Here is a 26,355-nt window from a genome sequence, read left to right on the forward strand (position 1 = left end):
CGTATGTAGCAGAGAACATGTATTTCAGAACCCGGGGTTCGCAATTCTCATGGTACACATATTGTCGAAACCAGCTCTCACAATTTCTCATGTCTCAATATGACAGGACAAGTGACTTCGACTCATCCTAGTAGTTGCCGGTGTAAGCGGAATTGCCGTATCCAGGAGCGTTGGCGTTCGACTTCTTCCGCGAGAACATCCGGCCCAGCAGCCCTGGCTTTTCCTCAGGGGTGCCTAATTCCACATCATGCGGCGTAGGGTGGCCGGGAAGAATGTCATCACCGCTGGCGGTTTCGGGGTTGTTCTTCTTATTCCGACGGAAGAGGCTCTTGCCTTGAGTGCCGTAGGTGTATCCGTTTGCCGGCGAGGGACCGAAGCGCTTCTCGCGCTTGTGGTGGCGTGCATACAAGACTTGAAAGAGGATCGAGACCAGGAAGAAAAAGCTAAAAAAAGGGGTATAATGTTAGTGGGGAATTCAACTCCAAAACAAACAGTCATGTTTGAGACTTTGATGCGGGTGGCATGATCGTTTCAAACTTACATTCCAATGATCGAGACAGCAAATGCCACTTTTTGTAATTCGCAGACGAACCCGTAGGTCACGTTGGAAGCAGATTCGTCGTCGCTGTTGCCGTTCCCGAGCGGTGTCTTCACGTTACCGGTACACTTCTGGGTGCCGTCGCGGGTCATCACGGCGATGGCAACCATGGCTCCGACGAAGCAGACATCGAGGATGACGGCCAGAGCGGCAAAGAAAGCGATTCCGCCCAGGCAGCAGGTGAAGAGGATGCCTAATAGTCCGTAGAGAGTGGCTGCGCCCGAGAGACCCTCGGTCGCTTTCATCCATTGCGGGATGGTCTGGTCATGGCGAGTTTGGACCGCCAGGAAGTATGAGAAAATACCGAGGATAACGGCTGCATCCAAGAACTGGAGCACGCGAATGGCGAGGTTGAAAAACCGGAGAACCACGCCACCAAAACCCATCCTGACCGGTCGTGGACTCTTGGTCTGGAGGCTGGATTAGGGGGTTTAATTTCGTATGTCTTCTAAGCTGTCCGTCGTTTATGGCGGAATGGCGAGGGGAGGGCGTTGGAAATCCGATGGCGGAGGAATTATATATTGGAAAATGGCGGGGGGAAGAGGTTGGCCAACAGTGGGCAGCAGGGCTTAGTTCAAGGTTTTTCTTCTTTCCCAGGAAGATATAGAGTTTTCAGGAGGAAAAAGGTTCAAACTTTGAAGGCAGCAAAATTGCATTGTCGACGAGGTTCCAGGGGACGCACACCAAGTGTCGAAGGAGGGCAGATCGGTGGAGGTATTTTCCCTGAATGCCTGGGCGCGAGGTGGAACCCAGGGGGAATCAATAAATCTCACAGGCCCTTCAAGGAGGCCATCGCAGACCATCGCAGACCATCGCAGACCATCCTCATGACGATCCACGGGTGACGACAAGAGTGGACCGGTCTGATTGGCAAACCACCCGCAACGGAGGACGGGAAAAAGACGAATTCCCCATCGCGACCACATGAAGCGCAGCCCTGACGAGACCCTGTGATGTCAGCATTGATGCGGCCTCCCCGCTGATTGGCGCCTGGAGGCTAAATGACTAAGCCCCACCCCTGTCGGGCCCACCGGACGTGTCACGTCACATGTCCCAGGCCAACCTCAGGCCGCTTCAGGCAACCCGCCCTGGTGATTACCTCATCCGGACCCGCGCCACAGCACCAGCCCCGGCACCGCCACTCGTGCCTGCTCTTGTCGCAACTCCAGACCGACCGGATTGTCGTCACGATGAAGTCTATTGTCCTCATCCGAAGCCCTGCACCAATGGTCTCGCACAAAGAAACCAAAAATAGATCATGGATGTAAACACGGTCATGATTCATCATTTGGAGGCCTGGAAATTGATTGCGATGCTTCCCAACGGTTGGAACCGTTTCTCGTCTCCATTCCGTGGATGTCGGCATGTCCGAACTGATTCTGGATCCCAACGCCGTCATGCTGGGTTCGTTTTCGGTCAACAACACTGACCAGTTCGAACTTTGAATCGGCCAATGACAACCCGCGCGGTTGATCCGCAAACGAAGCCATGCAGAGATGACCTCGGTGAGCCACATGGTTTGCAGATGGATCTGTTCTCCGCGGCCTTAGGTATCCCATGCAATCGTAATCCAGTATTCTCAAACGGTTAATCGATTCGAGTCAAACGGTCATCACTACTACCTAGTAACTCGTGTGCTTTGGTAGATATCGTGGCAATGATGCGTTTGGCACAATCCTAACGATGATTGACTCTTTCGGAATATATTTTCAACAGAGTTCTTTCTCAATCCACCAATTGACTCGAGCTCCACAATTGTACTGTCCACTGACGACCACGAGTGGTGTTGAATCGACAAGTGCAAACATGTACTGTGATATAGTTAGGCTCAATTGAACTGTGAATTGCTTTCTGCCCAGAAGTGTTCAACATGCTGCAGCCTGAGGCAGGGAATGGCTGGTCGCTCCTGCCTGATGGAGGAATGAATCTCTCCCTCTGTTTCCCTCTTCGCAAGCCATCTGATGTTGTGACCTCTCAACAGAACCCATTCCTCACCTGCGAAAATCAATATGACCGAAAGCCACCCCTGCTGGGACTGGATGATAGTACTTACGAGTACCCACCACTATGCCAGAGATCGCTTGTTCTTCAAGGACTACGTTCCAGTCGGAATCAGGTCTCCCGCTTCCCCGTTTGGAGAGGAGGATCTAGACATCGCCGGGATGGGCACCGTGGAACTCCTTGTGCACACAGGTCCCGAGAGCACTTCTACTACTAGGACTCTGGTGCTCAAAAATGTTCTGCATATTCCTAACGCTCTCTGCAATGGTTTCAATGGTTTGCAGTACTCTCAGGTTAATGGCGGTGGCGGGCTGACCTTCGGATCTTTAACTCGCCAAGGAACAGATAGAGATGGATCTCCTCTCTGGTATGCCAAGCCATTCCATGGATTCAGTCGGCTTGTCATCGCGGGAAATCCAGAGGGGAAGTCCTATCTCGAAGACGGATTGATATCGCTCAGTATCTTTGTCGATGAAACAAGGTTGCCACAGATCGTGCGGTAAGTTGGCGGCTTGCATCGAACTCCCATTTCTCCTTGTGTTGACACAACAAACTTCCATTGGATTGACACTGATTCGAAGTCCGGTCTCAAGGCCCAGAGCTAGAGATCGCGCCGAAGAGACTTCATCCAACTTCAGATGTACCAAGGGAACAGTCTTTCCCCATATGTACCTGGAATTCTGATTTTACGAGAACTATTGACAACCCGAGCATGTCATATTATCGCATTAAAATAGCAATACAAGAATAAGGGTTGATAGTGCCAATCAGCGTGTCCAGCTGGTTATAGGCATCGTCATGCCCCGAATCAATTGCGCTCCCTCTCAATCAACGCAGCCATATCCCTCAGATCCTCCGCCTGCCCCAGTTGTGGAAGGGGAACTTTTACCCCAATCTCGCGGTTGATAGCATGCTGCAGGTGAACCAAAAGGAAAGAATTGCCGCCAACGGCAAGGAAGGAAGAGTGTAGACCGATGTCCGCCGTACCTGCGACTACTCCGATGATATCAATCCAAAGCCTGCGAAGCCTTTCTTCAATTGGCGTGAGCTTTTCTCCGTTCTGTGTCAGGGGCTGGATTGGTGTTTGCCCCGAAGAAGCCGCAAGCGCAGGAAGTGGCAGGCTCTGCAGTAGCTCAAGATCCAGCTTGCCGTTTGGCACAAGCGGCAGACGATCTAACGCAACAATGGTGGCTGGGATCATGTATCGTGGGAGGGGAAGTGTTTGGAGAAGATCCATGAGTTGCCGATGCTCGAGGTGCCTTCCCGGTTTAAAGGCCACATGGCAAACCAGGAACTGTGGCTCGCCGCGAACAGTCACAGCTGCGTCAGCCAAGTCGTCAGGTGCGGCTTCCAAGATTGCACCAGTCACTTCGTTCAGATCGATACGGAGACCTCGAAGTTTGATGACCGTGCTGCCACGTTTAGTTCGACCAAGGAAGACTATTGACCCGTCTTCTTGAATTAGACCTCGGTCTCCTGTTTTATACATGGTTGTGAATTCGTGCTCCACATCCTGGGCTGTCGTGAATGGATTTGCGACAAATACACCGTCATCGAGTCGCGGATCAAGATAGCCGTTGGCTACCATGGTGCCCGCGACGCATATCTCTCCCGGCATACCTGGGGCCAACAGACTCCCGTCATCCTCGCTGGTGATGTAAACCGCATTGTTTGGAACGACATGGCCGATAACGGAGCCGATCTTATCATTTCTTGGATCATGGATCGGATTGGCACCATCGTGGATGGGGATATCTCGGCTCGTCCCAACGGTAATTTCAGTGGGTCCATACCAGTTGGTCAGCATCAGATGGGGTAGTTTCAACTCGCGCAAGCCATCAACGAGCCTTTGAGGGAGGACTTCGCCGCCTGCCCCGGCGAAGCGCCACTCGGTGCATTGCCGCAAACGATCTGGCGCATAGGCAAGAAGCAAGCTGTATTCAGATGGAGTACACATGGTAAACTGGACTTTCTCATCCAGGATGAGTCGGGAAAGCATGTCTGGATCGCCTCGGCTCTCGAATGGGGCGACCACAAGAGTTCCTCCATTGGTGAAGGCGCTGTAGATTTGCGAAAAGGACACGTCGAATCCAATGGAAGTTTGCTGCAAGACTCGGATTTGTCCAAAGTCGTATCGTTTGCTGGAAACAACTGCGTAGTTCATGATACCTCTCTGATGAAGCCTGATACCTTTCGGTACGCCAGTGGAGCCACTCGTGAAGAGAATGTGGCTATCCGATCCGCGCTTCGAAGGAGCTTGCTCGGGAATAGTACGGTAATCCTGTCGGTGAGATCGAGCCAGCTCAGTTATGTTGAGTAGCCTGAATGCGCTGCCCAAATCGGTATGGCTCTCCGCCACCTGGTCGGCAGTTGCCGCGTGAAAGACCAAGGCATGGGGCTTGCATGCCTTCAATATGTCATTTCGTCGCGCGGCAGGAATACTTACATCCAGGGGAACAAAGATAGCCCCGATCCGAAAGACGGCCAGCATTGTCGCGTAAAGATCAATACTCGGCTTGCAGAACACCGCAATGCGAGTTCCACTTGTGGCGTTGGCATCGAGCAATATCCCGGCATAATGCTCTAGCTTTGACTTCAGTTGGCTGTAAGTAATTGCCTCACTACCGTCCTTAATCGCAACTGAGCTCGGGAATTCCGCAGCAACTTGAATAAATCTCTCAGACAACGAGTCGGGCCATGAATGCGGGATGGCAGGGGTGCGTGCCACAGTTCTCGCTTGTTCTAGCTGGGTGTCGCTGAACAGTCTGCAGTCCTTAACTGCAGTCAGAGGCTCTCTAACGAGACCTTCAAGAACACCGACACAGGCCTCGGTGATAAATTGCGTGGCAGAAAGCGAGTAAAAGTCATCGGTGCAGGTGATTCCGAGGACATGGCCGCCTGAAGCCGATCGGCGTACATCAAGGACAAAGTCGTACACAGTGGTGTGATGCGCTTGCTCCACAGCAATGGTACACCCTCCTAGAGTGCTTGGAAGACTATCATCGACTGTGTAGTTATAGGCTACTTGGATAAGCGGCATATTGCCCTCGCTTACTCCAGGGCGGACCTTGTCCACAATGAGAGCAAATGGAGGGTTTGCGTGGTCGAGGCTGTTTAGCAAAGTTGAGCGTGTATTCTTCACGACCTCGGGGAAGGTTCTATCCAGAGTTCCCTTGAATCGAACAGGCAGGATAGAGGCGAGATGTCCGACGGTCTCCCTAAACTTGCTGATTGGGTCACGACCGGTGTGGAGAACGCCAATGACCAGATCATCAATGTTCAGAAGGCGACAGAGGAAGACTTGCATGGCGGCCAGGTAGATTTGCATTGGAGTCACACCATGGGCCTGACCGATCCTTGTAACGCTTTGCACGAATTTGCTGCTCAGCTCTCTCTCACTGGTGTGGTGGCCGTATGCCCGATTGCTCTGTCGGGTTCGGACTTTTGCAACCGGCAATAACGGGAGAGCTTCAGGAATTGGGTCCAGATGATTGATCCAGTAGTGAATACTGTCCTTGAAACGCCCGCTCTGGCTATCGTCGAATTGTTCGCGGGTATAGTCAAGGTATGAGGTAGGGGCAGGGTACTGAGACCATGGTTGAGACTGATACTCGCGGGAAATGTCACTCAAAATAAGTGAAACGCTGACTACATCAATGACGAGCTGGTGAAGTCCCAATACCAAAGTATGCGACTGCGCATCATGACGGACCAGCGTGACCTGAAGAGTGTCCCCTGTCTCGAGGGAATATTCATGCTCCTTGATTCTCTCGAAGGCCTTCCGCACGTCAGCATCCGCCGTTTCAGCCGTCGATTGCAGCCGAGTAAGATGAAAGGGTTTGGTGCTGGTGACGTGCTGTTGGACTTCGGAGTGATCTGAGGTTGCGAAGAAACATGTTCGCAATGAATCATGACGATTGATAGTCCTCTGGAAAGCCCGACTAAGTTTCTCAACATCCAAGGGACCATCAATCCTCCACCTTGTGGTAAGGTTGAGTGCTGTTCTGGTATCAGAGAACTTGTATATGTAGAACAGCCCTGCTTGGGCAATGGACAAGCGTTCTGACCGGATGAACTCCAGCTCAGGCTCTGGGGTTGGGGTGGAGATTGGTGATGAACCAGGTGTCATCTCGGAAGAAGTAGGCGACTCTTTACTGTCTGCAGTGCTGTGGGTACGACCGATCGTAGTCGACCGGACTTGATCATCGAGTGTCACCTCGGGTGTAACTTTTGCGAGCTGACCGTTCGCTTGTGTCTTCGGTGGCTGTGACTCGTCCGCTCCGACAGCGGTGTTCCCATTCGGTGTGCTGTCTGGGACTTCAGGCTTTTTGGCAAGATACTGCTCGGCTACTGTCCGAATGATGGAAGCCGAAGCGTCTCGCCCAAGAATCTTCACCATGGAGATCTCAACCCTGAGCCTTTCCCAAAGCCATTTCCGAATCTCAATGGCGTTAATGGAATCAATTCCTAGACGTGACAAGGGCTCATCTGGATGAATGGAATCTAGAGAAACATGGATCATGGACTTGATCTTCTGGGATAGCAACTCAGTGATCGGCGGAATGGCTTCCTCGACGGTAGCTGCACTGTCTAGCCTTGACTGGTGACTACCAGATGAAGGAGCATCGTCCTCGACAGCTTCGGAAACGCGGCGCACCATATGTGAGAGGAATGGCGTGTTTATCCACCGCGGCCTGGGAATTTGACCTTTGTCATAAAATGTATCAACACCCATGATGACCTCGCAGGTAGGAGAGTCCAGCCGGCCCGCGGAAATTCCCTGAAGAATGACATGGTGAAAGTCCGCTTCGGACAACGCGATTAATCCATCGGTGCGGAGCCATTCTTCAACGTTGGACCCAGCCGAGCGGTCTGCACGAGCCACATACCCAACGTCGACCAGCATTCCAAAGTTCAAAATGGATCCCACCAGACCTCGTCGCTTGCGGTTTGCCACTAAGCTCATCATATAGGCATTACCAGCGTGGTATATTGCGTGCCCGGGGTTCCCGAACACAGTGCCCAGAGAGCCAAAACACATGAAAAAGTCCAGAGGGTCGTTCTTGAACACCTCATCGAGGTGTGCTGTGCCGTGGATCTTGGGCATCATCTGCTTTGCGATACTTGCCGCCGAGAGATTGGCGAATACAGCCGGTTCGAGCACTAGGGCTGCATTGGTCACGCCACCGATCTCCGGCATGGTTTGACGAAGCTTCTTGACAGTCTCGTGGACTTGAGCACGGTCTGTGACGTCCATCTTCACCACGCGAATATCAACACCAACTGACCGGAGATCACGAAGCCAGTTCTGATTGTTCTTGGGGTTTCGGCTGGACAAGACAATATAGCGAGCTCCGCCGCGGACAAGGAAGTTGGATAGAGACTGGCCAAGCTCACTTGCCATACCGACGAGGAAGTAAGTTTTATTCGGAGATATGAGGGTTTGTGGCTCCAGACCACGGATAATCGCGTTGACCGGTCTTTCTCGGTTCCAGTCTGTGACAACAGAGAGGCGTTCAGACTTGTCGACACGTTTCCGAGACAGATCCGAGAGGGAGAAGACAGTGGGCAGAGGTTTGCAATCCAAAACGTCATTATGCGTCTCATAATTCTTCACGGCGTCTTCCACTGACTGCTGGGAGAGAGAACTGGCATCCAATATTTGTGCTGTGCAGCCTGGGGGCAGACACGGTAAAACACAAGCTGCACCGTCGCGGGACAAGTCGAACAGAGCAGTGGCATCATGAGGCATTAACTTTCTCACAGCACGAGTGGGAGTTTGTGGGTGAAGATAAATCCACCCGGGATTTCTGCCCTCTCTGGGGGTCTTGGTGATTGTAACGAACGTGGTCTTTCGGCTTGCTTCCGCGGCCAACGCAGATATCACCTTGGCCAGCTCGTCAGATGCACCGCATACAAGAGTTGTTCCAGAGATCGGCATATCCGAGACTAGATTGGATGCAATCAAGAAGCTTGCGACATTCACGAGAGTCGCCGGGTCGTACTCTTGAACAGCTCGGGATTTGAAATCGAAGTCCTTGTGGATGGTGACAACTGAGGAATCAATTGCTGACAGGGCCAATGCTGCTGGCTCATCACCACCGTCCTTGACCCTGCCATATGATAGGTAGCAAGGTGCTTCATCATTGGCATGTAGCGGGACCGACAACTTGACTTCCATTTGCAAATAGCCTTCTGGGGTGTCGATCGAACGGCTGCACGCAAGCATCGATTCCGATGGGGCCCCAGCTGTCTCGTGAATAACCTCAATTGGCTCTGTAGGTTCAACAGACTTGACCACGCGACGGCGGCCGGCATTATAAACCTCGTTGGATGTATGATCTAGAAGTACCCTTGGTGTGATCATCTGGGAATCCCTGATCACAATCTCTGGCTCTTGCACCCAAAGCATTCCCTCCGTTACGCCCGGAGAAGAAGTTGAGAATATCAGACGAAGAAACTGAGTCATGAGGGTCTGAACATCCCATGGCTCTCCTTGATCGAAATCGAGAAATTGGAGATTGAGATGGATGTGTTCATGTCTCAGTGACCGCCCAATTCCGATCATGATATTGGCATAAGGGTCATCCAACAAGCGGCCGGACGTGACCCAAAGCAGATTTTGAGCATTGCCTAGTACTTCCTTGAGATTCTTCAGTTCATTCACCGACGGAGGAGATGAGAAAAGTGGCTTGTCAAGATCTTGCAAGGTGATGACCGAACATTCGGGCGGGATTCGAGAGCAGTCAATCTGGTCGAAACGACTCCATACTTGGATCTCGGGCGTGCAGCCACGCAGGAGATTCTTTCCCTGCCGAATAAGCTTGGAAACGCGACTTGTTTCACCACCGATAAAGATCACTGGAGTTGGTGTGATCATATGCAGCGAAGTCAGTGGATTGCGCAGGAATTCAACTCGATCGTCCGTGGCTTGCGTAGAGAACACGGAATATCCGTGCATGCCCAGCTTGGGCTGATCGTGGAATATGGAGTCAATGCCGGAGAACCCGTTGTCGGACAGCAGGTTATCCCATTCCCCGGTCTTGATACGTGGTCCTTCTACCAAGAGTCCGGCATTCTCCCACCATTCCTCCGAGCCGCCCAGGATGGCCATTGGCCGAAGAGAGACACCTGTCAGCTCCATCGAGATCAAAAAGCCGCCGGGGCGCAGCAGGCTTCGCAGTCTCTGGACGCTCTCTGAGAGGTCTGGCCTCGCGCGACAGATGTCAGTTACGATGACAACATCGTAAGGCTCTCTACTGGCTGTGGGCTCGGTATTAAGCACCTCGAACGAGATCCTCTTTTCTCTTGCAACATCCAGGCCGATCTTGTTTCTCAAAACATCAACAACGTCATCTGAGGGGTCGGCACAGGTATACGATGCGTACGCATCGTTAATAGCATCTAGGATGTCGGTGACCGTCTTGGCAGAATCACCACACATATGAAGAATATTGGTCCTGGGGAATGTGTGACTGATCTGAACCATCAACTGCGCGATGGCTTGGCTGCAAGAAGCACCCGAACTGGTCTGTTGGTACAGAGAGCTTGACAAGCCATCGACACCAGATCTCCCTTTCAAGAGAGATTGGGTCCTCTCCGTGCTTGACGTCAGTAACGCCATGTCAGCGTCACCTGGGTGACGATTCAATAGATCTAAGATCAATTCAGAAGTGTCATTGAGCCACTCAGCCTGTAAGAAGGCTCGATCATTATCTTCGCGAATCCCCGCCCCCAGCGCGTTGATCGACCGGATTAGCTTCTGATGATGAGGCTGTAAAGTGTCCATCTCCTGTGCACTGATTGAATCGCTTAGACGTCGGAGGTAGAATAAGGCAACACGTTCATACTCTTCAGGTGTATAGGCCGACGAGTCCGCTTGGACGTTATCGATCAGCTCCGCCGGAAGCAGGCCATATGCTGCGTCATGGGCCCAAACTGTCTTGGCTAGGATGTTTCGATCTTCCGATGGCTGCGGCTCTGAAATGGCCTTGAATGCCACGCCTTCCAGCTGGATTTCACAGACATCGGTTCCATTACTTGAGCGTTTAATGTTGATATCGGTTTCAATCCGCGGTCCCAGGCCGACCGTGGGACTGGTCATGTACGCCTCGATCGCCACATCGGTGTTGAAATTCTGGTTTGGATCGATTACCGCCCGTTTGACACCCACTGGAAGATAGGGACTATGCATCGATCTCTCCGCGGTAGAGAGGATAGTTGAAAGTCCTGTCTGGAAAGCGACATCCATGATGGCCGGGTGCAAGGTGCAGGCGATATTCATGTCGGGGTCATCCCAAGACCACGATGCAATTGACCTTGCGTGGCCCCAGACCTTATTGAGCGAGTCCAATGCACGGAAAGCGCCTTCGTATTGGAACCCGATCTCCGACGCCGCGTGATAGAACCGCTCCACGTTGGATGGAGTCAGTTCCACGTCGGAAATGTACGTAGGTGCCAAGTCTGTCGGCTCAGGTTCCCCGAGATGAATGGTTAACAGACCCTCACAGTTCTTGTCCGCTTCCAGCTGATTGTCAGGATAGCTGTAGCAGGTGAACTCTGCTTCGATGACCGACTCAGTGTCAACTTGGTCAGGCAAGACCCGGCGACGGATTGTGAATAAAATTTCAACCTCGTCTCCCTCGCCGATGGGCAGTGCTCTCGGGATAGTCATGTCTCGGAGCTCAACGAACTTGATCGACTGATCCTTGGCAAACACCTTCGCCGCATCCACGGCCAGACTGATATACCCCGTTGCGGGAAACAGAATCTGGTTTTGGAAGACATGCTCTCTGAGCCAGGGCATCTCGTTCAGTCGCAAGGTGTTCCGCCACTTTTGCTCGGACCCAGAATCATTCCAGAGACGACCAAGCAGATCATGTGGAGGGTGTGTATCAAGGCGGTAGTTGCGAGCCACTCGGGACTCCCGCCAATGAGTCTGCGTGTGATCCCATGCGTAGGGAGGTAGATCCTTGATCAGGGGCTTGTGGACATCAAGGCCAAATGCTGTGCGCCATCCAGAGAGTTGCACAAAAGATGGGGCAAGGCTCCAGATGGTGGCCAGAGCCTCTGAGAACGTTTTGATGGCATTAGTTCCCCGGCTCAAGCAGGCGGTATAGAGCATTGAGGTGCTTGCCGAGGACAACTGCTTTAGAGTCTGATTCACCGGTCCTCTTAGAGTGCCATGGGGTCCAACTTCGATGGCGGCTGAAAACCCAGCCTTATTTTCATGCACAGCAAGCGTCACGGCTTGGGAGAACAGCACGGGATGCGTTAAGTTATCAACCCAATATTGGGCCTCTAACTCCGAATCCAGCGGTTCGTCGAGTATATCGGTATTCTGTCTAACACTGGAATACCATCGACACTCTTGATCGACCGATGGTGTTTGTACAGTCACGCGAAGCTCCTTGAGATGAAGCAAGTAGGGTTCAGCACAGGCACGCATGTGGTGCGAATGATAGGCGGTATCGACTTGAAGCGCTCGAGCCTGAATCTGCTTTTCATCAAGATACTCTTTCATCTCCGAAGTGGCGTCCTTGTCGCCGGATAGCGTCACGCTGGAGGGGGCATTACTCGCTGCGACCGTGATCCGACCCTTGAAGTGCGGCTCGGAGCAGATTGCAGTGGCCTCGTCGAAGGACATTGAGGCGGCCAACATGGCTCCTTGTTGACCGGCGTCGCCTCGTGCAAGGTTCGACACATACCCTCGATAGTAAGAAATCCCCATGGCATCCCGTTTAGTCAACAGGCCGGCTGCGTATGCTGCGCCAATCTCACCAGAGGAATGACCAACAACCGTGTGGAATCGAATCCCACAGGCGCGTAGAAAATCAACAAGTGCTATCTGAATTGCCGTGCAGAGGGGCTGCGAGAACTTGGCTTCTGCTACGTGGGATTCTGTAGTATCAGCGGCCAATTCCTCGCTCAGCGACCATGTCGGTGGGTTTGGAATCGATGCTAGGGCGGCTTCACAGTCCATGATAGACTCTCTGAAGGATTTGCAATGCTCTAACAATGCAAAGCCCATTCGTGCTGCTTGTGCGCCCTAGGTTGGTGAACAGCCATCAGCGTCCATAAGACTAATAATTGTAGGAAGGTAGAGACGGACATACCTGGCCAGTAAACACACCCAGTATTGACACTCCCTCCGCAGTGGCGGATCCAGGAGAGGGACGAAGAGGTCCGTCGGATGATGTGCTGAGAATGTTGACTTGATCCTCCAGCTTCTCAATGAGGTCTTCGCGATCAACGGCGGCTGGAATTGCAGCTCGATACCGAAATACAGATCTCTTTGAATTCAGTGTGTTGCTCAAAGAATCAAGGTCCATGGACCCGTTCACGCGCAGGTAGTTGAGCAAGTGCTTGAGCCAGTCCACCAATGAGCCCTGGCTTCTGGCAGAGAACAAGAATGGTCCCGCGAGCCTTCCCTCGACTGAATCGGACCAGCATGTACTGTCATCTGCCAATCCAGCGGTTGGGGTTGCCAAGGACACGGTGGTACTGGGCGGCTCATAGCTCTCGAGGATAGCATGAGCGTTGGTGCCACCAAATCCAAAGCTGTTGACACTTGCCCTGCGAGGCGCACCGCCTGTCTCTGGCCAAGGCAAAAGAGAGGTAGGAATTTGCAAGCCGCCGTAAAAAGGCTCGATTTTAGGATTGAGAGTGCTGAAGTGCATGTTGGGAGGGATGGCTTTGTTCTGAATCGCCAACGAGGCTTTGATCACACCGGCGATTCCAGCACACCCTTCTAGATGGCCAATGACCGTTTTTATGGAACCACAGAAAAGAGTGTTTTCGCTCATCTCTCCGTTCTCATCGCAGAACGCATCTTGGATTGCTTCCGCCTCAGCAGGATCACCAGCCTGAGTACCGGTACCGTGACATTCGAAATATTGGCATCGATCCTTCACGGGGTCTAAGCCTGCATCACGATATGTCTGTTGGATCAGGGCGGTTTGTGCTGCAGGCGAAGGTATTGTGATCCCGCTGCTGTTGCCCTGTCCATCCGAATTCACGCCGGTTCCTCGGATAATGCACTCAATATGGTCGTTGTCGCGAATTGCCTGGCTGAGTGTTTTCAGCACCACCGCACCGCAGCCTTCACCGCGGGCGTATCCACTGGCATCTTTATCCCACATACGACAACGTGACTCCGGCGAAATCATATGCATCGACGATCCCATGATGTACCACGTCGAATCCAGAAGCAGATTAATACCCGCCACAACTGCTTGAGTGGCCTCCCCTCGATGGAGACCTTGCACAGCCAAGTGTAGGGCGACCAGCGAGCTGGAACAGGCTGTATCAAGAGCTAGGGAAGCCCCTTGAAGATTGAAGGCGTAAGATAGGCGATTGGCGAGAATAGAGCGGGATACACCAGTCGCAGCATGGCCTCCCAATGTATCAGGATCCCGCCCTTGAATCAACAGATAATCGTCGGTCATCACACCGACGTGAACGGAGGTCTGAGAGCCATCGACATCGCTCAGGGACCAGCCAGCTGATTCAAAGGCTTCGTAGACGGTTTCCAACAGGATCCGTTGTTGGGGGTCCATATCGGCTGCGTCCTTTGGGTTCATATCGAAGAAGGCGTTATCGAAATGACGAACATCTTCTTCCAGCAAGTATGACTTGTGACGGACCAGTGAACGACCGCGCATGTCGCCGTTTTCGTTGTAGAAGCCTTTCGTGTTCATCCTCTCCGGCGGAAACTCCTTGAGGACGTCCCTCGGCGCCTTGAGGAGATCCCATAGTTTGGAAGGAGAGCTTGACGCACCAGGTAATCGGCACGCCGTGCCCACAATGGCTATCGGCTCGTACATATTGGGGAAATGATTGATAAGTTGGATGGTTGATGTATCCAAGTATTCGTAGTGAATGCTTGTAGAATCGAGGAATAGCACTCTTGGCAGGATTCCGGCAAATTTGTCGACTTCTTATAATCCAGAGTGTATCTTCTGGTCGACCTTGGACTCCAAGACCATTCCAATCGCTGCATCACATTTACCATACGATAATCCGAGACCGTTCCAAACACCGAACACACCACCGTCTTTGTCTCTGCTTACGGGCTGAGTCCCACCGCGGTAGCTTCAAACCACAAACACCCGGCTTACTGCGTAAGTCGGGGTGAGGGGAATATCCACTAAGAAACAGCGCTGTTTCTGAAGCAGCCTCATTCAGATATCGTGAACGTATCGGCAGAGGCTCATCCTAGCGGACGGGTTGACTTTTCCTGTCAGCCAGCGGGAGTTCAATTGGCAGCTGCTGACGAGCCAATCGACATGCCATTCTCCCCTCCATCGAAGGATGCAGGAGTTCCGGATCAGCGTACACGCGTAAGTAAGACAATCCTCTATACGAGCTGATGTGGGAGTTAGCTGGAACGGACTCGTCTTGGCTCGTTAGCACCAGGATCACTTAGTGGCTTGAGGGTTGTCAGACAGACCATTATCCGGTCCACTGGTACCGAGCGGCCTATCCAATTTGAAGATAGTCTACTATACGGATCCTATTCATCAGCAGGAATGGTAGGAATGATTATCATCTTTCGCGCGGTCTGCGGCGAATCTGCGTGATTACTGTCCTATTATCCTCTCGCTCGCCTCGAGTGCCGTGGAGCTTTCATCTCCACGCCACCATCCTCTTCCCCTCTCCGACTCCGCCGGAGCTTCCCTTATTTTGTTCCTTGTTGTGGACTTGACATTGGCAGGACGACATTCTCGCTTTACGTGTTTCTTTCGCGTCGGCGTCTCGCCTGTTCCGATCATGGAGAATCCCGAATTGATCCAGGATCTCGAGTGGCACCGCGACGGCACCAAGCCCCGAGTTCCTCTCTTTCTGATCCACGACGGCGGTGGTACGACCTTTTCCTACCACTGTCTAGACCCCCTTCGGCGCCCGACCTATGGACTTTTCAACCCGCGCTATCACAGCGGCGGTAGCTTCGAGGGTGGAGTGCGGGGAATGGGACGCCTATACGCCGTGATGATCAAGCAGACCTGCTTGCAGGCTGACTTTCCGGGCAAGCGCAACCCCGACGGAAGTGTGGACATCCTCCTGGGAGGATGGAGCATGGGCGGGCTGCTGAGTCTCGAAATCGCAAAGGTGCTGACGGGGGATCGGGACGTGCGGGTCATTGGCGTCCTGATGATCGAAAGTATGTGCCCGGCCCATCTGCCCACTGGTGGAGGCTATCTGGACACTCTCGACCACTTCGACCTCGACAGGACGGACCGGAACTTAGCTCTGTCTATCAGAGCCATGCAGGAGGCACTACGGGTGATTCGGGACTGGGATCCCCCTGTCTGGGCGGGCAGTCAGGCTGCGCAACGACCTCGATTTTCGCTGTTGCGAGCCGTCGATCCGCTGCCGACCAGGACCAAGCGACGACACATCTTAGACATTTACCGTCAGGATCGGACCCTTGGATGGGACAAGTATGATCCCGGGCTGTTTACGGAGACGGTCGACGTCAAGGGCAACCACTTCGAGATGTTCTCGTTTCAGCACATCCCTGGGGTTTCCAAAGCGATCAAGAGATGCTGTGACACGTTGGAGAAGCTTGGCCAGTCTTAAGGTGACATGACACATGTACTTCTGAGCCTAGACCGTTGATTTGTGGAGAATGAGAATCACTGCCCTTGGCGCTGGGGCAATCTGAGTAAGATGACGAAGATGACAGCCAATCCGTGGTTCCCATCGTATGTGTCAGCCTCTGCTGCTTATTTCCTTGATGTAATCTGCGGGGATCGTCTGGGGATTCGGTACTCGCTGATAAGCATGGTCTGATATTGATTCATCCTTCGTCTGCGCTGCTTCGGCAGGATCCCGTTGCTGCCAATCGCCGTCTCACTCTGACACGCTGACACCATCATCTCGCGCATGTCAGACCATGCAGTGTGATATGGGTCGCGGCATGCATCATGTATGCGACCGACGATGAGGTGAGATTGCGTTCCATCCCAGTCGAGACCTTTAGTGCCAATCGAGTAGTAATAGCCTGTTACCGGTTATAGGTCGCTCGGGATTATCGGGGTAACTTCCTCGAATGCGTCGCGAATCGGAGTTTCTGCTGTAAATGCTAGAAAGGAATATGAGTGCGTATTTTGATTTGGCTGACCGTTCCCCTCCAGTGCCCGAGATAATCCCAAGTTCATGAAGCATTGTCGTTCTCCTGTCCAAGAACGAATTCTCTCCACCGAACGGGTTCAGATATTCGACTGCCATTTTTCCAGGGATTAGCTGCAAACATGGGAGACGTCAAGGAAAAGGTAGACTTCTTATCTTCAGAAAGGCAACCATGAATACCAATTGACCCTTCCCTCCACAGACAGACAAGCAAAATGACGAACCAAAACAACAGTACCTCACCCTCTCAGTCCCATTCCTCAAGTCAATCAGCTAACCTCACAGATTCTACGAGCACGGCACCAGCCTCATCGAGCACGTCTTCGGCAGCTTCATCCACGTCTTCCGCCTGACCCCCGGCGAAACGCTCTCCAACGCAGTCACCCGCCACGAGCACTACCTAGCATTATGGATGAAAGTGCACCGGGACCAAAAAGTGCTCGACGTCGGCTGTGGCAACGGGGGCCCGACACGAGAAATCGCGCGATTTCTCGATATAAACGTCGTGGGCGTCGATCTGGAAGAACACCACATCCAACACGCGAAGGCGTTCACCGCGGCAGCCAAGCTCTCCGACCGCGTGTCCTTCATCGCCGCAGACTTCATGAACATGGGACTCGACGACGCCTCGTTTGATGGCGCCTACGCTATCGAGGCCACGGCCTACGCGCCGGACCTGAAAGCCGTCTACGCGGAGATCTTCCGCGTGCTGAAACCTGGCGCTAGATTCGCGGTCTACGAGCCCGTCCTGGCGAGTCGGTATCGCGACGACGACCCTGATCATCAGCTGACAAGACGCACGTACGAGGGTGTCTTTGACGCCCCGCCGCTGCGGAAGGCATCGGAGGCCGTGGAGGCCCTGAAGGGGGCAGGCTTCGAGGTCGAGGTCGCGGAGGATCTGGCGGAGAGGCCGGGCGGGATACCCTGGTATTCGCCGATTGATGGGACGTACGGCATGATGGCGTCGGTGGGTGATACGTTTGCGAAGAATTATTACTCGTTTCTGTTGAATTCGTTCAAGTCCAGGGGGGTGCTGTATTATATGACGGGGGCGCTGGAGCGGTTGAGGATCTTGCCGGCTGGGACGAGGAGCGAGGCGGTGCAGGTTATGCAGGCGATGGAGGCGCTTTATATGGCGGGGAAGAAGGGGATTGTGACGCCGATGTTTTTGATGGTGGGGAGGAAGCCGGATCTTTAGATCTATTTGAGTGGTGTGTGCGTAATGTTATATCAATTTCAAGATCTAGCATGGCAGAGGTGGTAGTGCAGGATGGTAGAGAATGTGAGGCAATATCAGAATCCACCCTCACAGTAGATTGGCTAAAGGAACCACCACACCCAATCACGCAACAAACACCGCGGAAAACCAAGTCATCATTTATTTAGGAAGGTTACCCCGCGTTGCGCTGGCTGACGTTGGATTTCTCTCTGCTTTTCTCTAGGCCTCTCTCAGTCCGAAGCCTTAGCTTTTGAACACGCTTTAATCGCTCAGCCCCTCTGTTCTCGCTCGTCCAGACTCAGAGCAGTCTATTCACCAGTTCGTCATGGATGTCCAGGCCCTTTACCATATGCTGCGCCTGGAAGTGCTGCATCCGAAGCTATTCACCTTCGCCAGGGACGGACCGCTGCCACTGATGTGGAACAATCTCACCACTCGATCCAAGGCCCTTCAACCATCCGAGCTCGATGCCCTCACAGGTCGTACGGCTCTCATCGCAGGTGCCACCTCCGGCTGTGGTCTCCAACTGGCCAAGATCCTCGCAGCCCACTGCACCCGACTGATCATCACCGCTCGAGATCCCCAGCGCGGCCAACAAGCCGTAGAAGAGATCCGCAACAGCCTATCTAGTGACACCAGCATTAAGTCCCAGATCGAAGTCTGGCCGCTCGAAATGGCCTCATTCCAGTCCGTCCGGGACTTCACCGAGCGCGTGAACCTCCTCCCCTCCCTAGACATCGCAGTCCTCAACGCCGGCATCTGGCACCTCCATTTCGCCCGATCCACAGACTCTTTCGAAACCCATCTGCAAGTCAACTACCTCTCTTCCTGCGGCCTCTCGCTCTCTCTCCTCACAGCCCTCGGACGAAACCGTTCCCCCGCATCTCCCCCGGGCCGACTCCTCAACGTGACATCGGAAGGCCACGCTCTCGAGGACATCCCCGCGCACAAATCCGCCAACGAAGTCCTCGAGAGCTTCAACGACCCCGATAAATTAACCTGCTACACGCGCTACCGGCTCTCCAAACTGCTGAGTATGATCTGGACGCACGAACTGGCTTCCTCTATCGATAACGTCGCCCACAACGTGGAAATCGCATCCTTCACGCCGGGAGCAAGCCAGACGCAGATCTGTCGCGACTTAGGGACGGGACCGATCGTGCGGGTGGCCATGGGAGCGTTTTGTCAGTCGGCGGAGGAGGGGTCATGGGGTTATGTGAGAGCGTTAGGGGCGCGGGAGTTTCATGGGAGGTATTTTTTTAGGGAGACGGCTTGCCAGTATGCTTTTCCTTTCCTTTTCTTGGATTCCTTTTGGGAGGGAGTTTGATACGCAGGGCATTGCTGACGCTGTTTAGGCCTACGGACTGCGTTACGGCGGAGAAGTATAAGGCGTTTCGCGAGGACCTTATGAGGCAGACGCTTGCTGTGTTGGGGAAGCATATTGAGGTCCCGGCTGATATCAATGATTGGTTGGGTGACATTTCAAAGTAATTTCCTTGGACTATTTAGATGGATGCGTCGGTTTGATATTGTGATGGATTGGAAAGTTTTGATGCAAAGGATCTATACTTAGGCCTTCTTGTAATTGGAACTACACCGAGAGTGATTTGTTTATGCCAGATTATGCAGCTACGATCTGTTCATGGGTCTATTGGATAAGTGACTGCCTTCATACTGCGTATAAACCGAAGAAATATCCCGTAGCATTTCATTGATCTTGAGGAACCTTGGCGACGGATATGCCTGTCCAACTGCTAATCTCACCGGCAGATGCTGTCTGTTTATATTGTAAAACCCCTCTGCTGATTGGCTGCAAACAAAAACTAGGCCCGGGTCTAGGCTGGTCCGGCAGAGCCCCAAACACAGCCCCTGCATGCCGGGATATGGGGTGTCGTATGCACCAATCATCACGGCCAGATGCAACAAAGACGTGAGATTAAAACTCGACGGGATTTGGGGGAGGCGACGTCTCATTTCCGGCCCACTTGGCAGCCCCGGAACCCGAGCGTGTCTCGATCCGGATCGTATCACCCTCATCCAGACCTGTCAGCTTTCCCCATGCCTCAGGCACCAGCGACGCCATGCCCCTAAATGGATTGTTAATATAATTCACATCCGACGTCCCTGAAGCCAAAATCCTCCGGCATCTCATCTTCATCTCCCCACGCCGCAAACCCACCATGGCCCATCCCCACTCCTACTACCCGGTGGACGCCGCCATCCCCAACTACGTCCCGAACGAATGGACCACCCTATCGCTGGTCTCGACCTTCGCCGTCGCCTGCGTGGTCGTGCTCTCCGTCGCCAAAACCCTCGCGACGAACGCAAACCCTCGCATTAGCATCTCGGAACTCTCCACCGTTCTCTGGTTCACACTATGTCCGTCCCGTCTTCCGCTTGATCCTCCCACCTCACTATTACACCCAGACAGACCAACACTAACAAATAAAAAATAGGCTGCCCCATCCACCTCATCCTCGAAGGCTACTACGCCCTCAACTGGGCCACCCTCGCCGGGTCCCAACACCTCCTCGCCCAGCTCTGGAAGGAATACTCCCTCTCCGACTCGCGCTACCTCACCTCCCACGCCTTCAACATGGTCATGGAAAACGTCACCGCCTGGCTCTGGGGCCCGCTCTCTTTCCTGCTCGCTATCTTCATCGTCACTGAGAACCCCTTCCGTCATCCGCTGCAGATCATCATCTCCACGGGTCAGCTGTACGGCAATATTTTGTACTACGGGACGTGTGCGTTTGACTTTCTCGTGCATGGGGTCGAGTATTCAAGGCCCGAGGAGTATTACTTTTATGGGTACTTTGTGTTTTTGAATGCGTTTTGGATTGTTATTCCGATTGGTAGGTTTTTCTTTCTTTCTTTCTTGTGATTTGTTTTAAGAGTGTTGGCTAACAAGTGTGCAGTGCTTATTTTCAACAGCATCAGAGCTTGCGCGGGGAGCTTCGCGGAGCTCAAGAGGTTGAAGGCCCGGGCTAATGGCGCCGCGAAGAAGTCGTCTTAGACGTTGTTTTCTTGTACTCTGGTTCGAAACGACCACTGGCTGAAACATAGTCTTGGTTGGATTCGGTTTGAATGATTCTTCGAAAGATGTACAGCACCGGAAGAGGCTTGTCTTATACTATAAACCTTTGTAATTAGAATGGCGTGTCGGGTTTGAATTGTACATGCGAGGGAAATCCCTTGCGCATTGGGAATGAGGAGATTCTACGGAAAGTAATTGGGATTCGGACACATGAAACCATTAATATATATTGTTTCTATTGCATTGCCTGTCTGGATAACTAAAGTAGAGTTGCTCTGGCAGCTTGACCGAGACACTCCTCCCGTTAAGGATGGTATCATATCATGTAGTCGATCAGTCTCGTGCAAATTAATCTTTCAAATTGGTTTGTGATTCATGAGTCAGGCCTTCTCACTAGCTGGTCTAGTTGAAACAAATTTAGGCAGGTTCGAAGAATGGGGAAAAGAAGGAAAGGGGATGCCGGTTAGAAAAGAGAAATACCGGGAGATCATGGTAGTAGCACTGTTAACTGTGGCAGAGTAGGACTTCTATCTCCGAGCGTCTTTCTCGGAGTCTTTAACTGACTATATCCAGGACCCACACGGTCGACCCAGGCAAAAGGAGCCTACTTTTCGACTACCGCTAGCGACCAGGCCAGCAGCTTTAGGAAAATGATCACAGGACATCGACAATCTGATAAATTGCTTGAACGTGACACTGGCGAAACATGAGACATGGAGGAAAGTGCAATGAGTCACCACCGGCACAAAGTTCTGATCATTTAGGGCAACTAAAGCAGTGGTAGTCATTCTCGGTAGGATATTCGAATCGAATGTAACGACCTAGGTTCAGCCAGACTGGATATTGATCTCCAAGGATTTCATCTCAATGCGCCTCTCCCCCCTATTCCAATTCCATCTGGCGTTATCCAAGGGTAGAAAACCCAATCCATGCCCGTATTGCGTTCCACGTTTCTATGTTTTCTGCTGACCTCCTTCGCTACCGTTTTTGCACCCCGTTTGATGTCATCTCTGTAGTAATATCCAACGGCACCCGCTACCGCGGCACCAACCCCCGCTGCAACTTTTGTTTTCTTAGAGTATCCCTCTGGGGCTTGGTCTTGAGACAAATCCCCTTGCGTGTTATTGTTTCTGATATTGGCTTCGCGTTGGTTGAATTGATGAAGAGATGGCATAGCATTGACAAGCCACTTCGCTGTCGATTCTCTGTCGCGTTGACCTCCAAATTCCTCGCGCAGCTGGAGGCTTACGGGATGGGAAGTGTTAAAGTGGGATAGGAGGTCGCGTATGCTTTGCTGTGCCCTTCGGATATCATCCTCGCTGTCATCAGCTGTGTTACTGATGCCGTAATGCCGGAAGAGAATTGCACCGCTGTTGAGCATCTGACGCCAAAGAGCCGTTCTGCCCCAGTCATCATGCTTAGCGTCAAATTGGGACAGCTTACTCTGGTTAAGAGCATCCCATTTGGTAGTCACAAATGCAGTGTTTCTCGCGTTGTTCCCACCTATTATGGCGTGCAGGAATTCCGCAGTGCAATCCATTGCCCGTATTGACTTTAGCATGCCAATGTCTTGAAGACACAGGATTCCGTGAATGTCTTTCTCGTGCGCAAAGATATTGTCACACAGCCACTGGCAAATCTGGATCGCTGTATCGTTGTTATTGGTGTCAAGTTCACTGAATCCAGGTGTATCGATGAAGGTAAGTGCCTGGCCATCGATGACGGTGGAATAAGTTCGAACGTTGTTTGTATCTTGGAAGCGAACTCGTATCAGATTAAGCACATTGACTCAGTGGTACTATTATTTATCATACCTGTGTTTCCTGTGTTTTCTGGCTGGATTTCCATGTTTGTTGCGAGTTGGATGCCAGCAGTCTTGCCGGACCCTTTTGGACCGACTACCAAAATATGCTTTCCGGCTTCCTTGAGGCTACGCGCGGGGCCCTCAGGCTCGAGATGGACTTTCTCGTCAGCACGCTCCTTGCCTTTTTCAGGAGACGCGACATTCTTTGTGGCTGGAGGAGAACCCATTGTGGGAAATAGTTGTTTTTTGGTCATCTTTTGAGAGGTGAGGCAGAGCAGAGACGTGATGGAACAGATTTTGTGATTTCACACGGCAGGAAGAAGAATCAATATATCAACGCGTCAGTATGATATAATGGCGTCATTGCACCAAGTAAAAATATCGATTGGTAGGAATGTCAAGGAGAGTTTGAGCTCGTTCGAAAAGGAGCCATGGGTCAGGGGGTTGAGCGCGATAGAACCATAGGAGGGCGGCAGCCTTCAGTGTGTGGATGCTGCCATTATAACGGCACACGCAAAATGCCTTGTACTCGGATTTATCACAAAGGGTCCTGTCCAGAATTTTGTCGATGCTTTTTGCCCTATTGCGCTTTCTAGTGGTGTGTTACGGAGATATTTCCTTGCTTCACTCGCCTTAAGGGCCCTGGAGACTTATTTTTCTGATCAAGTAATATAATCACAAATCCTGAAGAACATTTCTATATCATTTAATATCGGGTTCTTTTTCGTTGAGCTGTAAGAAAGTACGAAGAAAATTAGCCGAAACAACACTCAGGGTCGTGGGCTCGTTCTCTTGATCCCCGAAAAGATAATATAGAATTCCTTTATCAGTCGTCCATCGGCAGCACTAGGAAAATGAGCCTACTGGTACTTCTAGTATTTCCTCCAATCTCACCCGGGATTATATTCGTAGGATGTTCTCCCTGCTCGGACATCTATCTCCGAGTATCTTTCTCCGAGCATCTTATCCTCTCTTGTTAATTACCTCCGAGCCCCAATCCAACACAAGCCTCACCTAACACACTAGCGCAGATCCAGGACGCTAGTTAAATGGAGAGGCTAAGTCCGCACCAAGTCCGCACTATCCGCAATGATCCCGCAGGAAGTTCGCAGCAAGTCCGAGCTGACCCTCCGATCTTCATCGGACTTGTCTTTTACTATCTGCAGGAGGATGGTTGTAGATGCGGATCTGTTGCTGGTACCCATCCGCACGTGTATTTAAGGGAGCTCTATCCCTCAATCAAAATGGCCCATTCAAGCAGGTATTCGATTGGTATCTTCAGCAGCGTTAATCTTTCCGAAGATGAAATTCATCCTTGCATTTCAGCTACTGCTGTTGACGCTCGCATCCTGCTATACGGGTGTGCAGCAAGTCCGACACGATGATACATTCCAACCGCATTATATCTTGCGAGTGAGCGAGAAGGAAGTCTCAATTGCGTGCAGAAGCAGGCTGACTGCCCTTGTCAATGGTTTGGATCATCCTATTATACGCTGTTTGGTGGTTTACTTACTCTCTGTCATCAGGCACGACTCCCGGACCCAGTATCCATTTGCGTGAGAACCAGACTTCCTGGGTACGAGTTTACAATGATTTCACTTCAGATAACTTGACTATGGTAAGTATGATTGCTGAAACTGGAACCCTTCAATGGCTAATTCTAGGAAGCATTGGCATGGATTAAGTCAATCCGTGGCACCCTATAGTGATGGAACTCCCCAAGCCAGTCAATGGCCAATTAAGGTGAAGCATTATTCGCTGTCATAAAACCTCACGTACTAACGTACCAAGGCTCAACATTACTTTGATTACGAGCTCCGTCCTGCGGTTGGCGAGGCAGGAACCTATTTCTACCACTCTCATGTTGGCTTCCAGGCAGTCTCGGTGACAGGCCCATTGATCGTCGAGGAACAGGATAAGCCGCCTTATGAGTATGACGAGGAGAGAACTATTTTCCTCACCGAGCTATTCAACTACACCGACAGCAGGGTCGTCCAAGGCATCACAGCCCCAATTTCCGACTTTCACTGGTAAGATGAATAGTCATCCACCACTATGGATGCCAGTCTAACCATCCTTAGGCCCGGCGAGGCAGCGTCTGTTCTGGTCAACGGAAAGAACTATCCCGGCCTTCTTCCCAACGAAACCAACACCGTGCCCCCATTCATAAAGGCAAACCATTCCATTGAGCGGCCATGCGGCCCGGAAGTCATCAAGGTCAAGCCCGACCAGACCTACCGCATGCGCACCATCGGCGGAGTGGCTCTGAGCCCTCTGGTCTTTGGCTTCGAAGACCACGACAACCTAACTATCATCGCGGCCGACAGCCACTACACCCAGCCTGCCGAGACCGACATGATTCAAATCGGCTCAGGACAACGCTACGACTTCCTCCTCCGCACCAAGACCGAAGAAGAGCTCGAGAAAGCCGGAAAGTCACAGTTCTGGATCCAGATCGAAACACGCTATCGCCAGCAAAACAACACCTTCTACGCTCTTCTCTCATATGAAACGCCCACATCCCACAACCAGACTATTCCCACCCACCCTCCCACCCAGAAGCCAGTGCACCTCCCCATCTCCACCCAACACTGGATGGAATACACCCTGCAACCTCTCGAGGACAACAACTTCCCAACCGCAGACCAAGTCTCCCGCCAAATCTTCCTAACCTCCGCTCAATTCGCCTCCGCCAGCGGATCCGTCTGGACCATCAACAACCACACCTGGACCGACAGCGGAAAGAACCAGGGGAGCCCCACGACCTTCAACCGCGGCCGAGCAGCCGACTCGCCCTACCTCGTGCAAATCTATAAGGAAGGCGAACGCGCGATCCCGGATTACGCCAACGCGGTGCAGAACCATAAAGGCTGGGACCCCGTCTTCAACGTCTACCCTGCTCGGGTCGGCGAGATCGTGGATATCATCTTGATCAACGAGCCGAATGGTCAGAACGGTGGGCTTGATTCTCATCCGTGGCATATTCACGGGGATCATGTGTATGATTTAGGCGGTGGGTCGGGAGATTATAATGCGACGGAGAATGAACAAAGGCTGCAAGGCTATCGGCCTGTTCTTAGGGATACTTCGTTTTTGTTTCGGTATAATACTACCGGCGAGGACGTTGGGATGGGGAATGCATATACGCCTCAGGGCTGGCGGGCGTGGCGGTTGAGGGTGGAGAATCCGGGGTACGTATCTACTTCCTACTTCAGATGGCCTGGTCAATTGGGAGACGCACGGTGGCTAACTGACTGAGTATAGAGTCTGGATGATCCACTGCCATACCCTGCAGCATATGGTGGACGGCATGCAAGCCGTCATGGTGATGGGGAATGCATCGGAGATTACCCGTGGGACATCGCCCGATCTGGTGAAGGGGTACCTGTCGTATGGGGGAGATGCCTATGGAAACGCTACGCATGATCCGCTCGTGAATCATTATTTCGATGAGTAGGTTGGATGTCTGCTGGCTTTGGAGCGATGGGGTATAGAAATAGAATATAGAGGAGGATATGGTTCATGCTAGAATTATTTTACAATAAGACTTGTCTCCATGGTAA

General features: G+C 52.3%; 10 protein-coding genes across 10 annotated transcripts; 6 read left to right on the forward strand and 4 right to left on the reverse strand.

The window, feature by feature from the left end:
* Positions 1 to 127: 127 nt before the first annotated feature.
* Positions 128 to 984, reverse strand: P170DRAFT_367630 (uncharacterized protein; the record flags this gene model as incomplete). Its single annotated transcript, XM_024844816.1, has 2 exons — positions 128 to 443; positions 542 to 984. 2 exons carry the CDS (start codon positions 982 to 984, stop codon positions 128 to 130), a joined length of 759 nt encoding a protein of 252 aa, XP_024699796.1.
* Positions 985 to 1,527: 543 nt separating this feature from the next.
* Positions 1,528 to 2,361, reverse strand: P170DRAFT_287515 (uncharacterized protein). The gene has a single exon (XM_024843216.1). It carries the CDS (start codon positions 2,112 to 2,114, stop codon positions 1,638 to 1,640), a length of 477 nt encoding a protein of 158 aa, XP_024699797.1. The 5' UTR covers positions 2,115 to 2,361; the 3' UTR covers positions 1,528 to 1,637.
* P170DRAFT_287522 (uncharacterized protein) lies at positions 2,362 to 3,345 on the forward strand. The gene is made up of 2 exons (XM_024843217.1): positions 2,362 to 3,098; positions 3,193 to 3,345. Exons 1-2 carry the CDS (start codon positions 2,608 to 2,610, stop codon positions 3,281 to 3,283), a joined length of 582 nt encoding a protein of 193 aa, XP_024699798.1. The 5' UTR covers positions 2,362 to 2,607; the 3' UTR covers positions 3,284 to 3,345.
* A 43-nt stretch (positions 3,346 to 3,388) lies between these two features.
* On the reverse strand, positions 3,389 to 14,427 carry P170DRAFT_392794 (polyketide synthase 3; the record flags this gene model as incomplete). Its single annotated transcript, XM_024845993.1, has 3 exons — positions 3,389 to 10,832; positions 11,037 to 12,647; positions 12,715 to 14,427. 3 exons carry the CDS (start codon positions 14,422 to 14,424, stop codon positions 3,408 to 3,410), a joined length of 10,746 nt encoding a protein of 3,581 aa, XP_024699799.1. The 3' UTR covers positions 3,389 to 3,407.
* A 793-nt stretch (positions 14,428 to 15,220) lies between these two features.
* On the forward strand, positions 15,221 to 16,250 carry P170DRAFT_440772 (thioesterase domain-containing protein). The gene has a single exon (XM_024850159.1). The coding sequence runs from the start codon at positions 15,371 to 15,373 to the stop codon at positions 16,178 to 16,180; it is 810 nt and encodes a 269-aa protein (XP_024699800.1). The 5' UTR covers positions 15,221 to 15,370; the 3' UTR covers positions 16,181 to 16,250.
* Positions 16,251 to 16,449: 199 nt separating this feature from the next.
* Positions 16,450 to 18,029, forward strand: P170DRAFT_513671 (sterol 24-C-methyltransferase). The gene is made up of 3 exons (XM_024855134.1): positions 16,450 to 16,875; positions 16,935 to 16,966; positions 17,018 to 18,029. Exons 1-3 carry the CDS (start codon positions 16,855 to 16,857, stop codon positions 17,928 to 17,930), a joined length of 966 nt encoding a protein of 321 aa, XP_024699801.1. The 5' UTR covers positions 16,450 to 16,854; the 3' UTR covers positions 17,931 to 18,029.
* Positions 18,030 to 18,157: 128 nt separating this feature from the next.
* Positions 18,158 to 19,584, forward strand: P170DRAFT_513672 (NAD(P)-binding protein). Its single transcript, XM_024855135.1, has 2 exons — positions 18,158 to 19,229; positions 19,307 to 19,584. Exons 1-2 carry the CDS (start codon positions 18,277 to 18,279, stop codon positions 19,440 to 19,442), a joined length of 1,089 nt encoding a protein of 362 aa, XP_024699802.1. The 5' UTR covers positions 18,158 to 18,276; the 3' UTR covers positions 19,443 to 19,584.
* Positions 19,585 to 20,119: 535 nt separating this feature from the next.
* P170DRAFT_513673 (EXPERA domain-containing protein) lies at positions 20,120 to 21,161 on the forward strand. Its single transcript, XM_024855136.1, has 3 exons — positions 20,120 to 20,330; positions 20,408 to 20,806; positions 20,870 to 21,161. Exons 1-3 carry the CDS (start codon positions 20,132 to 20,134, stop codon positions 20,965 to 20,967), a joined length of 696 nt encoding a protein of 231 aa, XP_024699803.1. The 5' UTR covers positions 20,120 to 20,131; the 3' UTR covers positions 20,968 to 21,161.
* A 686-nt stretch (positions 21,162 to 21,847) lies between these two features.
* P170DRAFT_430385 (uncharacterized protein) lies at positions 21,848 to 23,019 on the reverse strand (the record flags this gene model as incomplete). Its single annotated transcript, XM_024847951.1, has 2 exons — positions 21,848 to 22,740; positions 22,803 to 23,019. 2 exons carry the CDS (start codon positions 23,017 to 23,019, stop codon positions 21,848 to 21,850), a joined length of 1,110 nt encoding a protein of 369 aa, XP_024699804.1.
* A 1,075-nt stretch (positions 23,020 to 24,094) lies between these two features.
* On the forward strand, positions 24,095 to 26,249 carry P170DRAFT_450586 (L-ascorbate oxidase; the record flags this gene model as incomplete). The annotated part of the gene is made up of 6 exons (XM_024851134.1): positions 24,095 to 24,263; positions 24,319 to 24,410; positions 24,461 to 24,535; positions 24,584 to 24,822; positions 24,874 to 25,983; positions 26,057 to 26,249. 6 exons carry the CDS (start codon positions 24,095 to 24,097, stop codon positions 26,247 to 26,249), a joined length of 1,878 nt encoding a protein of 625 aa, XP_024699805.1.
* Between the last annotated feature and the right edge of the window lie 106 nt (positions 26,250 to 26,355).

Source organism: Aspergillus steynii, assembly GCF_002849105.1.
Source record: "Aspergillus steynii IBT 23096 chromosome Unknown P170scaffold_9, whole genome shotgun sequence".
Classification (NCBI taxonomy): domain Eukaryota; kingdom Fungi; phylum Ascomycota; class Eurotiomycetes; order Eurotiales; family Aspergillaceae; genus Aspergillus; species Aspergillus steynii.